The 14,044-nt window shown below is 44.0% G+C and overlaps 1 protein-coding gene across 3 annotated transcripts in view; it reads right to left on the bottom strand.

The window, feature by feature from the left end:
* The window catches only part of PRKCE (protein kinase C epsilon), a 443,541-nt gene that overhangs the window by 71,236 nt on the left and 358,261 nt on the right, over positions 1-14,044 (bottom strand). For all 3 annotated transcript variants that reach the window (XM_070429139.1, XM_070429137.1, XM_070429138.1), the window contains one exon: positions 498-652. In XM_070429139.1, coding sequence (XP_070285240.1) covers positions 498-652 — 155 coding nt within the window. The remainder of the gene's footprint in view (positions 1-497; positions 653-14,044) is intronic.

Genomic DNA, 14,044 nt, shown 5'->3' with positions numbered 1-14,044 from the left:
GTTCCCTTCCCCTGCTCGGCCGGGATCATAAACCCTGAGACCCTCAAGCAACTCCTCCTTCTCTGATTCTATCTGCTGGAGACAACTAAGCCAAACAAACTCAGGAAGCGACAAGAGGTTGGGAAGGGGAGGAAGTTCATGGCACAGAAGGAAAAAGTAAAGAGAATGCCCTGATGTTGAAGGAAGAGGGTGGGGAGAGAAAGAAATGAAGGTCACCCCAAGGTCGTTGGGCGCCAGGCCTTTAAAATGTCGTTCTTGGGCTTTCAATCAAAACTGGCACAAGCAGGGTGTCTCCTGGGGCTATTCAAATATTAACATTCACAGTGATAAACAGCCGCCCTCCTCCCCCGCCCCCCAAGTCCTCTGTAAGCAAATTAAAACAACGGATCTCAAGCGGGTCACTAAGAGACCAGCTGGGCAGGAGCCAAGTCAGCACAGTGCCTGGAGAACGCTTTAATTTTTCACTTTTAGGAAAGAGAGGAGGAAAGAAGAGCTACCTGTAGATGACTCCATGCTGGTGGAGGAACATGAGGGCTGACGTAACCTCTGCAGCATAGAACCGGGAACGAGGCTCGTCGAATTTTCGGGAGCGCTGAATCTGGAACATGAGGTCTCCACCATTGACATACTCCATGACGAAAAAGAGGCGGTCCTGAAAGGAAGGAGAAAATGTCATTTGGCTGGTTCCACTGCCGCTGCCCACACAGGCCAGCATACTGGGCACCTTCAAGACATTGGGTGCTGAATTAGAAAAAGGGGGAGCTCTCTAAATGGTGGGGGGAGGGCAGAAGAGAGGGGCTGTAGGATTTTGCAGGGGGCGAGGCCGGGAGAGAAGGGGGAGGTGTGTGTATGTGTATGTGGGGGAGGGCGGGGAGCGAGGGCACAAACAAATGCCTGGATGTGGGAATGCTTAGTGACGGGTACACTGAGCAGGTCAGCTGGGGTGGGAGGTTCATGGAGCAAAGGGGAAATGGTGATGTCTGAGAGGTCAGAGGAGCAGAGTACCTTCTTAACATATAGACTGAGTCCTAAATGAAGCTGCCAGGAGAATGTCAGCATATTGTTTCCAGTCAAAATTCATAGACTCACTTCCATTAAGACAGAGCAAAACTCACAATGATACTTCATTCATGAAACAGCGCATCTCCTTTATTTGCGGCATCTCTTTGAAATTAAGTCCGTTGTTAAGAATTGTTACAAATTCACATGACCTTATCCTGCTCCACAATCTCCAGAATTTTCCAGGCTTTACTGCTATTCACAAAGGGCTCAATGTCTAGCTTCTGTTCCACTTGCCCTGCCCTTCCCTTTCAAGACCTGTCTCGCTTTCTCCCCAGAGTACAATTTTGTACTACTCTGAAGTACAGAGGCCACCTTGCCAACCATTCATTCAATCATCCATTCCCCATGCAAATCCTCATGTCAAAAACCGAATGCCCAGGACAACCCCAGCCCCATGAAACCAGACTGTCGAGGGGAGGACTCAGGCATCAGTAGTTTGCAAAGATCCCCACGTGATTCCAATGAGCATCCAGGACTGAGAACCGCTGGCTCCTCCATCTGGCTTCTGCCAAGGTGTTCTGCATCTGTGAGGTATATGGATTCTAAGTCATTGGCGTTTTCCTTTTCAAGGATCCCCAAGAACAAGGATTCTTAAACTTGTGCGCCAGCATCAAACAGAGGTGTGTTAGAACATGGATTCCTGGTTCTACTCCTGATTCAGAAGATTGGGGATGGAGCCTGAGAACCTGCATCGCCTAGTTCCCAGTTGATGTTGTTGATGCTGCTGGCCCAGGGACCCCAGTTTTGAGAACCAGTGCCCCGGAGCACTTGCGCTAGCCCCTCACATGGCAAGCACAGCCCTGATGTAGCTGAACCACGCCATCATGAACAGCCACTGCAACACCATTCCAGGGTCGCCAACTTGGACTCCGGCTGTAGTGACCATGAACTATTTCCTGGGCTGTGTTTGAAAGAATCCACATATTTAAAGAGGAAAAGCCTGCCCTCCCTGCACCCTGCCTTGCTGCCTTTTTTCTCCCAACACTGGGACACACAGCATTTAAGAAAAGGGGCTGTGAGGGAGGAAGAGCTCCCACCCCAATTTCATCACTGACTGGCGGAGTGACCGCAGGCTAATGACTTCATCTCTCTGTGCTCAGTGTTCTCCTCTGTAAAAATGAGGAGGATAATAGGACCTGCCTTACAGACTTCTTATGAGGATTAAATTATAGGTTAAAATGCCTGGCTCATAATTGGTGCTCCACGAAGATTGTCGAGTGCTGTTGTTTCTGAAGGTATTATAGCTGTGATTATTATCATTATCAAGTCTTCATTTTTCCTGTCCTTTCACCAGCGTTTCTCCCTGATTACTGTCTCTTCCAACAAACACTTGTTCCCTTGGCTTTAAGACTGTTTCCCCCTGTATTTCTGGCAGGGTTTTTTTCTGCTTCCTCTTAGGCTTCTCCCCTCCCAGCATTAGGTAGCGGATTCCCACAGGACTGGGTTCTAGACCCTCCCCCCCTTTGCTCACTCTGTACTCACTATGTGATGTCATCCACACCCACAGTGTCCAATGCACCTTGACTTAGAGAGAACTCACAAAGGTCTGCCTCCATCCTAGACCTCTCCTCCAAGCTGCAGACCCATTTAACCAACTGCATTTCTGCTACTCCCTCTAGGTGCCTCAAAGGCACTCAACACGTTCAAAACTGACTTCATAATCTTCCTCCAGCAAAATGGTCCTCTTCCAGGGTGCCTGTCTCAGGCAGGGCATCACCACTCAGCCAGTTGTGAAAGTCAGAAAACAGAAATTCATTCTTAATACCTTCCTCTCCCTCATCCCTCACATACATCACCAAGCCCTGTTGCATTTACCTATTGTATCTTTGTACTTATTGTTTTGAACTCGTCATATTTGTCTACTTCTGCCCATCTCCACCACCCTCATGGCCACCATTATGGCCCAAGTAATTATCATCCTTTGTCTAGATTATTTTTTTAAAAAATTATTTTATTGATTTTTTACAGAGAGGAAGGGAGAGAGAGAGAGAGAGTTAGAAACATCAATGAGAGAGAAACATTTATCAGCTGCCTCCTGCACACCTCCCACTGGAGATGTGCCCGCAACCAAGGTACATGCCCTTGACTGGAATCGAACCTGGGATCTTTGAGTCTGCAGGCCGATGCTCTATCCACTGAGCCAAACCAGTTAGGGTTGTCTAGATTCTTGCAAGTGCCTTTTTACTAATGCTCTCTACATTGACTCCAGTCCCCCCAGCTAATGCGGATCACACTACAGAGTATCCTGCTGAAATGAAATGCTAATTGTAAACCTTCCCCCTTCCTCCTCTCATTCTCCTGATTAATTATTTTAAATAATTATATTGGAATTATGTTGGGATGAATAGAAAGCTCCTTAATATGCTATGCATCCCATATGGTCTGATCCTACCTACCTCCTGAGTCATATCACTTCCAGCTGTCTCTTGTTCCCTCTGCCCCAGTAGCAAACTCCCTCCTGCCACAGGGCCTTTGCTCATGCTGTTCCCTCTGCTTGGAATGCTTCCCCCTCTCTCTTCACCTGGTCAATCTCTCCTTATCCTCCAGATTTAAGTGCAGCCATCTTTCCTTCTAGGAAACTGCCCTGATTTCTCCCCCTAATGTGCGCTATGTTCTCATTGCAGCATTCAGCACAGTGGAAGTTTTATTTGCTTAACTGATTTATGTATTTCTCCCCCGGTACTCTGTATTCTTAATGAAGGCAGGAACTGTGGGTTATTCTTTTTTTTTTTTAAAGGGAATTAGCCTAACCCAAAAAGAAAAACTGCCATAATTTCCTTTAAAAACAAGCATTGTGTGGGTAGAAGAATAAATAAAGTTAGGGAACTAACTGTAAGAGAGAGAGCATGAACCAAAGGGCTTTCTGATATTTGTATCTGCAAGTTCTCACTGCTTACAGTTAAAGCCAAGCCAGCCACTGCAGTGAGCCTCCTGCCTGCAGAATCCAGAGATGGAGATGGTGGCCACTTGGACTTTTCACCCCCATGGGGTCTGTCTGTGTCAGCACCCATGTCTCAATTACAGCTCTGAACAGCACTTTTGTTTTGTGGGCAGATTTCCTCACTTCCCATGAGTTGCTCAGTTCCTTCAGGACACATCTTATTCTTCCCCCATCATCACTGGCTCTGAACTCAGTACCTAGAGAGGCACTCGATAAAATCTGCTCACTCCCTATGAGCCTCAGGAGGTGTAGATCCTTACTGACTCTCCAGCAACTAGAACTAGCACAGAGGGGGCTCTTAGTATATCTTCGTAGAATGCATGAGGGATTGAATACTCACCATGGACAAGGCTCTAGATCAAGCATATCAAACTCCAAGGCTAACATGGGCCAAATAAATAAGGCATGTGGCCTGTAGGCCACGAGTTTGACATGTTTGCTCTAGATGCTGGAAATTCAACAGTAAACCAGAGTTGATTTCTCTGTGTTACTTCTCTTTGTAACCTCATTTTGAGCTATTTTAACTTGAGCCCATTTAAAAAAATTTAAATTAGAGAGGAAGTAAGAGGGCGAGGGAGGGAGGGAAGGAGGGAGGGAGAGAGAGGGAGAGAGAGAGAGAGAGAGAGAGAGAGAGAGAGAAACATCCATGTGAGAGTGAAACATTGATCGGTTGTCTCCTGCACATTTCCCCACTGCAGAATGAACCCACAAACTGGATATGTGTCCTAACTGGGAATCAAAACTGTGTCCTTTTGGTGTACGGGACAACGCTCCAACCAACTGAGCCACACTGGCCAGGGCTAACTTGAGCCCATTTTAAAATTTAGTTTTAAGCTGCATGCCATGAAACATAATCAGCCCTTTCTACATTGTCAGGAATGTTTTAAAGCAAAATACATTTTTCACTCCCCTTCCCTCCATTCAGTGAGTTGGCTGTTTCTGACCTCCACACCTAACACATCTGAGAAGCGTGTTTTGACACAGAGTGAGAACCTCAAGTCATTCTGGGAACTGCCTAATTACATAAACTGAAATCAAAAGAAAGCTGGCAAACCCAGCGGCTACTCATTAATCCCCTCTTGGCATCAGCAGAAAACAAAACAAAAGAAAACACCAGCTTCCTGGTAAAGTAAGCAAATATGTTTTCTGAGGTAATCAAAGATTTTAAAAGCCTGCTTCCACCTCCTCCTCCCTTAATCTCACCTGAATGTCTAAAAGTTATGGTCTTGTGACACCAAGTAAAATAATGAAATTAGGAAAGAGATTATATGTCATGGCCATTTAAGGTGAGAACAGTTAATAATGACCTACGAGCTGGAAGGGTAGCACCGTGGGTTAGAAACTCCCATCGGGCTCCATTTTCCCAGAGCACTAAGCTTTCCTGCCTTTGAAGGGAAATGTAGGCCCGCCCTGTTCATCTTTCAAGGTGTGATGGATAGCCAGCGGCTTCCTCTCAGCGGCACTGCATGTCCTGCCAGTCGGGTTTGTTTGGACACACGCTCTCCATCTCTTTTCGCTGTTTATATGTGCAGAGATTCTATCGCTTTTGAATCAATTTCACATGAGCGCCCAACAAAAGACCAGACCTGGAACAGTTCGCCTTTGACGTGCCAGTGACAGGATGTACCATCTCTGCAACGTGCCGTCTGAAAGTCCTCGCTCTACACTCTGCCACATGGCCGCTTCCCCTGCGTGCCTAAACATTTAACCTGTCAATACAAAGGGTCTTTCCTGGGGTAGGAGCTTGGAGGACAGGGAAGATGACGTAAGCCATGGCTTTGGCTTCCAGGAGCTAGGAATTGAAGACAGGAAGGCATAGAAAGCAGAATGCTCTATCCTTAGGTGCTCAACTCTCCTGCATCAGCAGGTTGTACACTTATGTATGTGGCTGGTATCTTCTTAGCCCCAATAGAGAATAACTGTCTGTCTCACCACTTACGGAAGAAAACTCTTTCTATGTTTTATTTTTCATACTAAAGGGTGTCCCAAAATTCACGCAAGATTTGAATTTTGCGTGAGCATTAACAACAACAACAACAAAAATAAAAGTCTAATTTTACTTGGTTTATTGAATCAGATTCTAATATCTGTTGCCCTTTGAGTTCAATCCCTTCAATTTGATAAGCATTACTAAGTACCAATTATGGTCCAGGAGCAGGGACAATGAAGACCAATGAAGACCACGGCTTTGCGTATGTGCCAGCAAAGCTGTGGAGGCCATTTACCCGATGTGCTATTCCATACATAACCCTATACTGTATACTTTATGAATCAATGAAAAATTTACAATTTTTAATTATAAACCTGTGTTTTCTATCGAAATTGCTTCTTGCGTGAATTTTGGGACACCCTGTACAACTGGCATTGATGGGGCTGGCCATTGCTGAAACAATTTGGTGAGACAAGCATGAATGAGGGGAAAGACCATACTTACATAGGGTCTTGAACACTGGGAGGAGGAAGGAGGGAGGAGAGAAGGCCTGGCAAGTCTGAAGCATAGCCCTGCAGGGCAGCAGTGAGGAAAAGTGAACATTGCATGTGGGGATGAGCAGGATCGGAGTGAGCCAGTGAGAAAACTGGCTCTCTAGGCAACAGGGCATAAACTCTGGAGACAGGCAGGAAGGCCATAGATTGGGTAGTGGGGTTGGGGGTAGGGAGGGGAGGTGGTTCTGAAAACACAGGTGGAAAGTAAAGAACTCTCGATATCATTTGAGTTGTAAAATGGCATCATGAAAGTTGATGTTGAGAAAAACTATTCTAGAAGCAGAGTTCAAGATGGATTGGAAAAGGGTAGCCTGAAGTTAATCTCTCTCTTCCCTGTTTCCACCGTCCTAAATGTCCTGTTATCATTGACAATGAACAAGCAACCCTCCTGCTCCATTACACGTCCTTGGTAGAACCAAGGGAAAGATCCAAAGACTTTGAGGCACTTAACCAAATCAATTTTATTTCTCCACAAAGAAAGCGCAGCCATCATTACCATAAAGTAAAAACAGTTCATGGTGAGCGGGACTTTCTAGCTCCTAAGCCGACAGACATACCCTATGTGAGCGATCGGCAGAGCCTTGTCTAATTGAGGTCACAGATCTGTCAGCTACATATTATAGAAAGGGGAGGTGCAGATAATAAAGAGGATCTTTGTTCTTACTGGGGTGGGGATTTACCTATCAATTAATAGAGAATGAGAATCTCATCTAAGTAATAATAATTATTATGTAAATTTTCCTGTGCAGCAACAACGCTAAAAATTATCTAAATAAAAAGGCTGTTGTTGTTTTTAAAAAAGTATTTTTCACACATTCTCAGCTTCTCTTCTAATAGGCCTTCTCCTTCTTTCGCCTCCCAAGGCCTTACTCAAGTGTAATGACCTTGTGATCTTTACCCAAATTCAGATTTATTTCAACCAAATTCCTATAGCAATGGCCAATTACGTGAACACTAATAGTGCTATAGAAAATAGAGAGTGGGTTTTCATATGGCTGTTTCTTATAACGGTCTCCTATAAGCCATAGAGGGTAGAGTCCCCCCTACTGTGGGTAAAAAGGGAGCTGCCTGTTTTCTAGTGGGAAAGCTTTAACCTAATCAGAATGGGCCAAACAGTAAATATTCCACATGACAATCCCCAGGGTGGGAAGATACAACCTTCATTCATGTGCATCTGATATTTGTTTCCAATTGCTTAAAACTATGATTATTTAACTTACACAGGATGCCTAAGTTTAAAATGACCTAAAGCTGTACCAAACTGACTTGCCCAATAAAGCTCAAATGAACATTTCCTGCCTCTGGTTAGAGCTACATTGAGCCCAGGGAACAACTTCAAGTTACTGTCAACCTGCCCCCCCACACTTTGATCTATGCCTGAAAGCATCAAAGGGGAAAGGGAAGAGTTTTGGTTCAATACACAGAGAACTTCCCTTTTATTAGGGCCCTCAACGTCTTATGAAGTTTCCATCACATGGCGTGACAGTTCATATGGTAGACACCCCCAATGGGCTCACCAGAGTGATCTCCTGCCATGAATAAGAGCAGCATCTAAAGCCAAGTAAGAATAGTGACTTGTCCTTGGTTTCCTCTTTGAAAAGGAGAGAATCAAGAAGGTTTAGATGGGGAATATAGCCAATGAGAGTACAGTGGTACTTCTGGATCATCACTGTGTACATTGCATCATCATAGTATCAATTCTGGTACCTCAGCATCACCTCACAGTACCTGGCTTCCTTTGCTTACACCTATTGGCTGCTTTCCCCATCAAGTGCCACTCCTGGGGCATGGCATCTGCCTACTGTCCTCTGTTCCTGTTGACCTGGACTCCAGGAATGCAGCAACGTGTCAGGAATCTTGCTTGCCCCTCACTCATCTGTGCAACTTACCAGCCTGGTTATCTTGCAAAGGTAGAGATAATTTAAAGAGAAAGAAAACATTGGTTGCTCACTAGAGCCCACTGTCACTAGTAGTCAGCTGTTTAAAGCCAAAGTTAAGGACCTATGAAGTGTTCCTTGTTTTTCTTTTTAATTGAATCTACTGGGGTGACACTGGTTGATAAAATGATACAGGTTTCAGCAATACAATTCTACAATACATCATCTGTATATTGTATTGTGTGTTTACTACCCCAAGTCAAGACTCCTTCCATCGCTATTTATCCTCCCCTTACCTTCTTCTACATGCCCCCACCCCCCATGTCCCGTGTGTTTTTAAGCATAGGAATATAAGCATTCTTGTTTCAATCCCATTTCCTCAACCAAGAAGAACCTGGTACTTAATCAAGGCTCTTCCCATGAACTCAGGCTGCTCTTCCCAATTCAGTGTGGGACTGTATCAAACTAGTTGTTTCCCACGCATGTGCCTTCCAGTGTCCCCTGCAGGGGCTCAAGATGCCCCTTTCTTGTGTATCCAAATCTTGTCTGGGCTCAGTGCATGTGCTGCTCAAGAAATAACTTGAGTCTCTCTGGTTTCCAGCTCAGGTGTTAGAGGTGCACTCTACACAGGTCTGAAGCAGCCGAATAGCTGCTGTTCTGATTCCAGAACCTCAGAGTCATCTTATTATCTGCTGTGCCTGAAGAAAAATAAGCAGCACCCACAGGTTTTAGATGAAAGTATTTAGGTTGATCACACCATGCAGAGAAGAAAGGAAAGCTGCCTCCTCATACCTTCATGGCTCAGGGTAGCCCTCAGAGCTGATCCTACACATGAGAAGCAATGATGTGGCAAGAGCTCCTGTTTAGCCTGCAGACCAGGTAGTACAACCATACTATGGTCTGTGCGGCAATTTTCTGGGTAGTCAATGGAACTTTTTTCCTCTACTTGGAGTCCTGGAAGGATGACACCTCTCTTCCATTCCATTCACTAGGATCTGGCTTATCCCTGATAAGTTCAGCCAACACTGACCATTTCCCTTCCTGACCGACTACTAAGCTTTCTGTCTGCATCAGTTTGGGTTATCCCTTGGTTATCCTTACAACACTCTTTGGTAGAAGCAGGACACAGGTAGCAACTGTTCTTAGAGCTCCTGTTGGACTATTGGTCAGAGCACATGGTCAGTGTGGTGTCTGTTTCTGGGCAACATATTGACACTGACAAACTAGAGTTCATCCAGAGGAAGGCAACAAGAGGGTGAGGAGAAGCTGGGGCTTAAAAGGAGAAGCTGAAGGAAGTGGCAATGATCAGCCTCAATAAATCCACTCTTAAAGGACGCTGACTGTCCAAACTGAATGAGGGAATGAATCAAAGAAACAAACTGAAGAGGAGCTCTCTTAAAACTCTGAAGGATTGCCATGTTGGTAAATCCAATCTGTTACTGCAGAGGACCAGAGGACCCAACTAAGACCAACAGGTAGAAGATACAGTGAGGCCCCTCTTATTACAACCCTCTGTCCAACATTGGATTCCACTGCCTTTTGTAGTAAGTTCCTTCCAACTTGAGGATGTCAGCTTCAGCTGGATGACCACTTTGAAAGGCTGTTAACAGAAACCCGCTTTGTTCATGGAGGGGATGAACCAGATGATCAAGTTGAGCCTAAGAATCCTTTTGGGGGCATTTTAAAGCATACAGATTTCCAGGTCCCCCTATCAGAGCTTCTAACTCTGGGATGGGCCCTGGGAACGTTCACTTAGTTTTAAATTTCTCAGGTAGCTCCTAGTGATCAGTGAGGTTTGGGAACTACTACACTAGGCAGCTGCTCAGGCTCCTCCTAACATTAAGATGTGGTGATTTCATTGCATTTTGTTCTACATCTTTTTGTGAAAATTCCACGTGTTGATAAAATCCAACTAGAGCGTAAATTCTTGGGCCAGTGGTTTCTAGACTTCCTCCATTCCAGCACTCTGATGGACAAAGTGCACTCTCATGAAAACCACGGCTTTCCACAACAGAAGGTATCTCCTGGAGTGACAGGGCCATGTCCCCTGCACCTGGCTGCATCCCTGCAATGCTTCACACCATACTGGGCTCATCCAAGCCATTCTGGTATTGCCATAATAAAGCACCTACTGTGCAGCTGATATTGTGCTTACTGTGTTTTTGCAACTGTAGGGCCAAACAAGATTAAAACAAGGGCCTCAAATCCCCACCCATGGCTAGAGAGCTGTGCTTTCACTACATAATTGTATTTCTTGTCTTTTTCATTCTATCAACCACACTTGGCTTGACTTTTAGTCCTATAGACATGTTGTTGGATTCATATGCATGGCTGCCCTGAGCCAAATGAACCACTCCATTGTGGCAAGAAAGCGTGGTTGACATCACCTCTGTGCTAAATCCCCTTTCATGTTCTGACTCCTTTAATAAAGCCAAAATGAAAATGTGCTAATCTGGGGGAAATTGGCAACTTGGAAATAATGCACTAACATATGGATACAACTCAATCCTGTGGACTCTGAACACTAGATCACATTGTTTTAAGTCTTAAGTGGCCTGGCTGGTGGCTGCAGGCTGCTGAAGAGGATTTCCATACCACTTCACTAATACTTTCATTTGATGACAGATAGAGCGTGAAAGGAAATTTTTTGATTATTAAGTTCTTTGATCTCCACACTTCTGCCCAGGTTGACTCTGAATGCCGAGCAGTGTGGTGAGATAAACTTATAAATATTTGGTGCAGTAGCACAGGGTCCTCTCTGAGGAACTGTTTAATCGCGATGGTGCTGTTGTAAGGAGGTGCTAGATTCCAGCCTGTGTTGTTTTATGAAAATCTATGAGCACAGACTCCAATCAACACCCTGTGATCTGCATTAAGCAGGCCTAGGTGCTTGTAGAAGCAGAACAAAAACAGCCTGTGTTTAATCTGTCCACAAGCCTTTTGTTCTTAACAACCTGGAAAGGTGGTGATGTAGACAAAGCAAGAGGGAGTTTCAAGAGCACAACGGCTCTTTGACATGGACAGAGGGCCGACAACTTGGAGAGGTGACTGCTTTCTCTAAAGGTAGAAATCCATCATCTAAACCAGCGGTTCTCAACCTGTGGGTCACGACCCCTTTGGCGGTCGAACAACCCGTTCACAGGGGTCGCCTAAGACCATCCTGCATATCAGATATTTACATTATAATTCATAACAGTATCAACATTACAGTTATGAAGTAGCAACAAAAATAATTTTATGGTTGGGTCACAACATAAAATTTATTTAAAGGGCCAGAAGGTTGAGAACCATTGAAACAGACTTGTTAATGACATGGATGAGAAGAAAGACTTGGGAGCTTGAGACCCTCAGCTGAAACAGTTCATGACTTGATTGTACTCAGTCCCCGTTTGCAGTACTCTGTCCTGAGTGTTTTTGAATGTTCTGATAGCTTTCTCCATACACATCTCTGCCTACATAGTCCACACTCAGGCACTGCACCCAGGCTGCCTGCGTTCGAATCCTGGCTCAGCTACTTTCTGGCTGTGTGAACTTGGCAAAACGGAGGTGTTGGTGTCCCCAGCTGTAAAAATTAGATTCACTGGTAGCTACTTCCTGGAGAATTTAAGTAGATTATCCTTAATTGTAGGTGTCTGGCCAAAAATCAAACACACAAACAAACAAGAAACTGCTCAGGAAAATATTAACTCACCAACCTCGTTTTGGTGACTGCATATAGTGCAGGGCTGAAAAAATGTCAAATCAGTCAATTAGTGTGTATTTATAGGGGCTACAATCAAAAAGTCTACAATCTAGTTGGAGGAATGAGAAATTCCAATGAAAAAACAGTTAACACCACAGCATGGTGTTTGTTATTTGTAGATTTGTGATGTAGAAATAATGAAGGAAAGCTCCATGGAAACCTGGTCATGAAAGGGGGAAGGGCATAAAAATCAGTAAGGTTTGGGTATCCCAGGTGCAGGAAAACCATGAAAACATAAAGATAGGGATGCATTCGGTATCCTTAAGAAATAATGAGGACACCTAGCTGTTTGGAGCTAACCATCTCCATCTTGGCCTTTTTGTTTTTCTTAGAAAATTCTAAGTTTAGGCTAATGCAACACAACTAACAGGGAGAGATTAATAATGGCTATCATTTATTGAGTGCCTACTACATGTGAATTATGAGCTATCTTCCCACTGATGCAAGCATCTTGAAAGCAGGTGTTAATATCTGCATTTTCTATAAAGAAACAGAGACTCAGGGGAGGTGGTTGACTTGCTCGAGGCCACAGAGTGACTAAGTAACACAGCCAGAATTTGTACCCCGGTTTGTTTGTCCCAAAGCCAGGCCTCTTTCCATTACACCAAGAATCACCCTCAGCATCATTCAATAAAGCTGACAATAGAGCTCACATTTTATGCACCAAAAATAAAGGTGCTTGAGGCTAAGATTCAAGGCCATGTGGTCAGATCTGCACATTAAGCCTTTGCCCAGGCGATATTTATAGACTCTCCAGGACAAAAGCTCTGCTGCTTTTTGAAGGAGCATGATAGGGATCTGTTCTCTCTGGGACCCTTGCCCTCTCTAGAATCAACCTAGAGTCTAGGTGAATACAACGTCATGCCATTTATATAGTCCACTTCCTGCCAAACTTCAACATCTGGACCACCTCTGTAACTGTAAGGGGGAAAAATGTCCTCTGAGTGGGGGAGGGAAACACTGATGGGAAGAACCACGTGATCCACAATACAAGAATCTAACACCACTCTCAAGTCTATGGGCCAAAGACGACTCCGTGATACTGTAGGCAAAATTAAGGTCAGGATTTTAACCTGAAGAAAACTCCATCCTTTCCTGCTTATTAGAGCAGTGAGGTGGGAAATGAAGCTATAAGTGATTGCTAGAATTGACCCCCCAAAATTGCCAATCTGGCAATTTTAAAAATGTTTTTGATTTTTTTTTTAGAGAGAGAAGAAGGGAGAGGGATAGAGATAGAAACATCGATCAGAGAGAAACATCATCAATCAGCTGCCTCTTGCACGCCCCCCTTGGGGGATCAAATCCGAAACCCAGGCATGTGCCCTGACCAGGAATTGAACTGGTGACCTCTTGGTTTCTGAAAAGATGCTCAACAACTGAGCTACTTTGGCTGGGCAATCTGGCAATTTTAACCAGAAGAGTAGTTCTAACTTCTTATAGCCCTGAAGGCACTATTATACCAAAGCCACCAAGTAAAACAAAAATAATATTTAAAATTCTTTTTACCAAGACTTGAAAATATGTGCTAATTTTATCATAATAGTAATTCTATTTTTTTAATAATTATACAATGATATTGTTTGGAAGAAATTTCCCATTGAAAAGGTTTACTGGTTTATAAGAGCCCATATTAACTATGTAATGTAGAAATATGAATCTCCTGATAAATAACAGATAAATGAGCTGATTCAAAATGATAGGAATTGACTTTTTAAATGGTCATAAAATATATGAATCAATATATTTTAAACCGTAAATCATCATATAGGTGTTTGTTATTGTTGCTAATTTAAATAATTTTTGCTAAAGCACACACTTGAAGATACTTATAAAAATATACCATAGATGCATACCACACCATTAGTCAGAAAGGCCTAGCCTTAGCCTTGAGAAACCACTTCAGAGAACAGTTATATGACTTTAGCTTTAACAGTTAGA

Source organism: Myotis yumanensis, unplaced genomic scaffold (genome assembly GCF_028538775.1).
Source record: "Myotis yumanensis isolate MYYU_CA2020_CCGP unplaced genomic scaffold, mMyoYum1.0.hap1 SCAF_11, whole genome shotgun sequence".
NCBI lineage: Eukaryota > Metazoa > Chordata > Mammalia > Chiroptera > Vespertilionidae > Myotis > Myotis yumanensis.
This window is presented reverse-complemented; position numbering and strand designations above follow the sequence as displayed.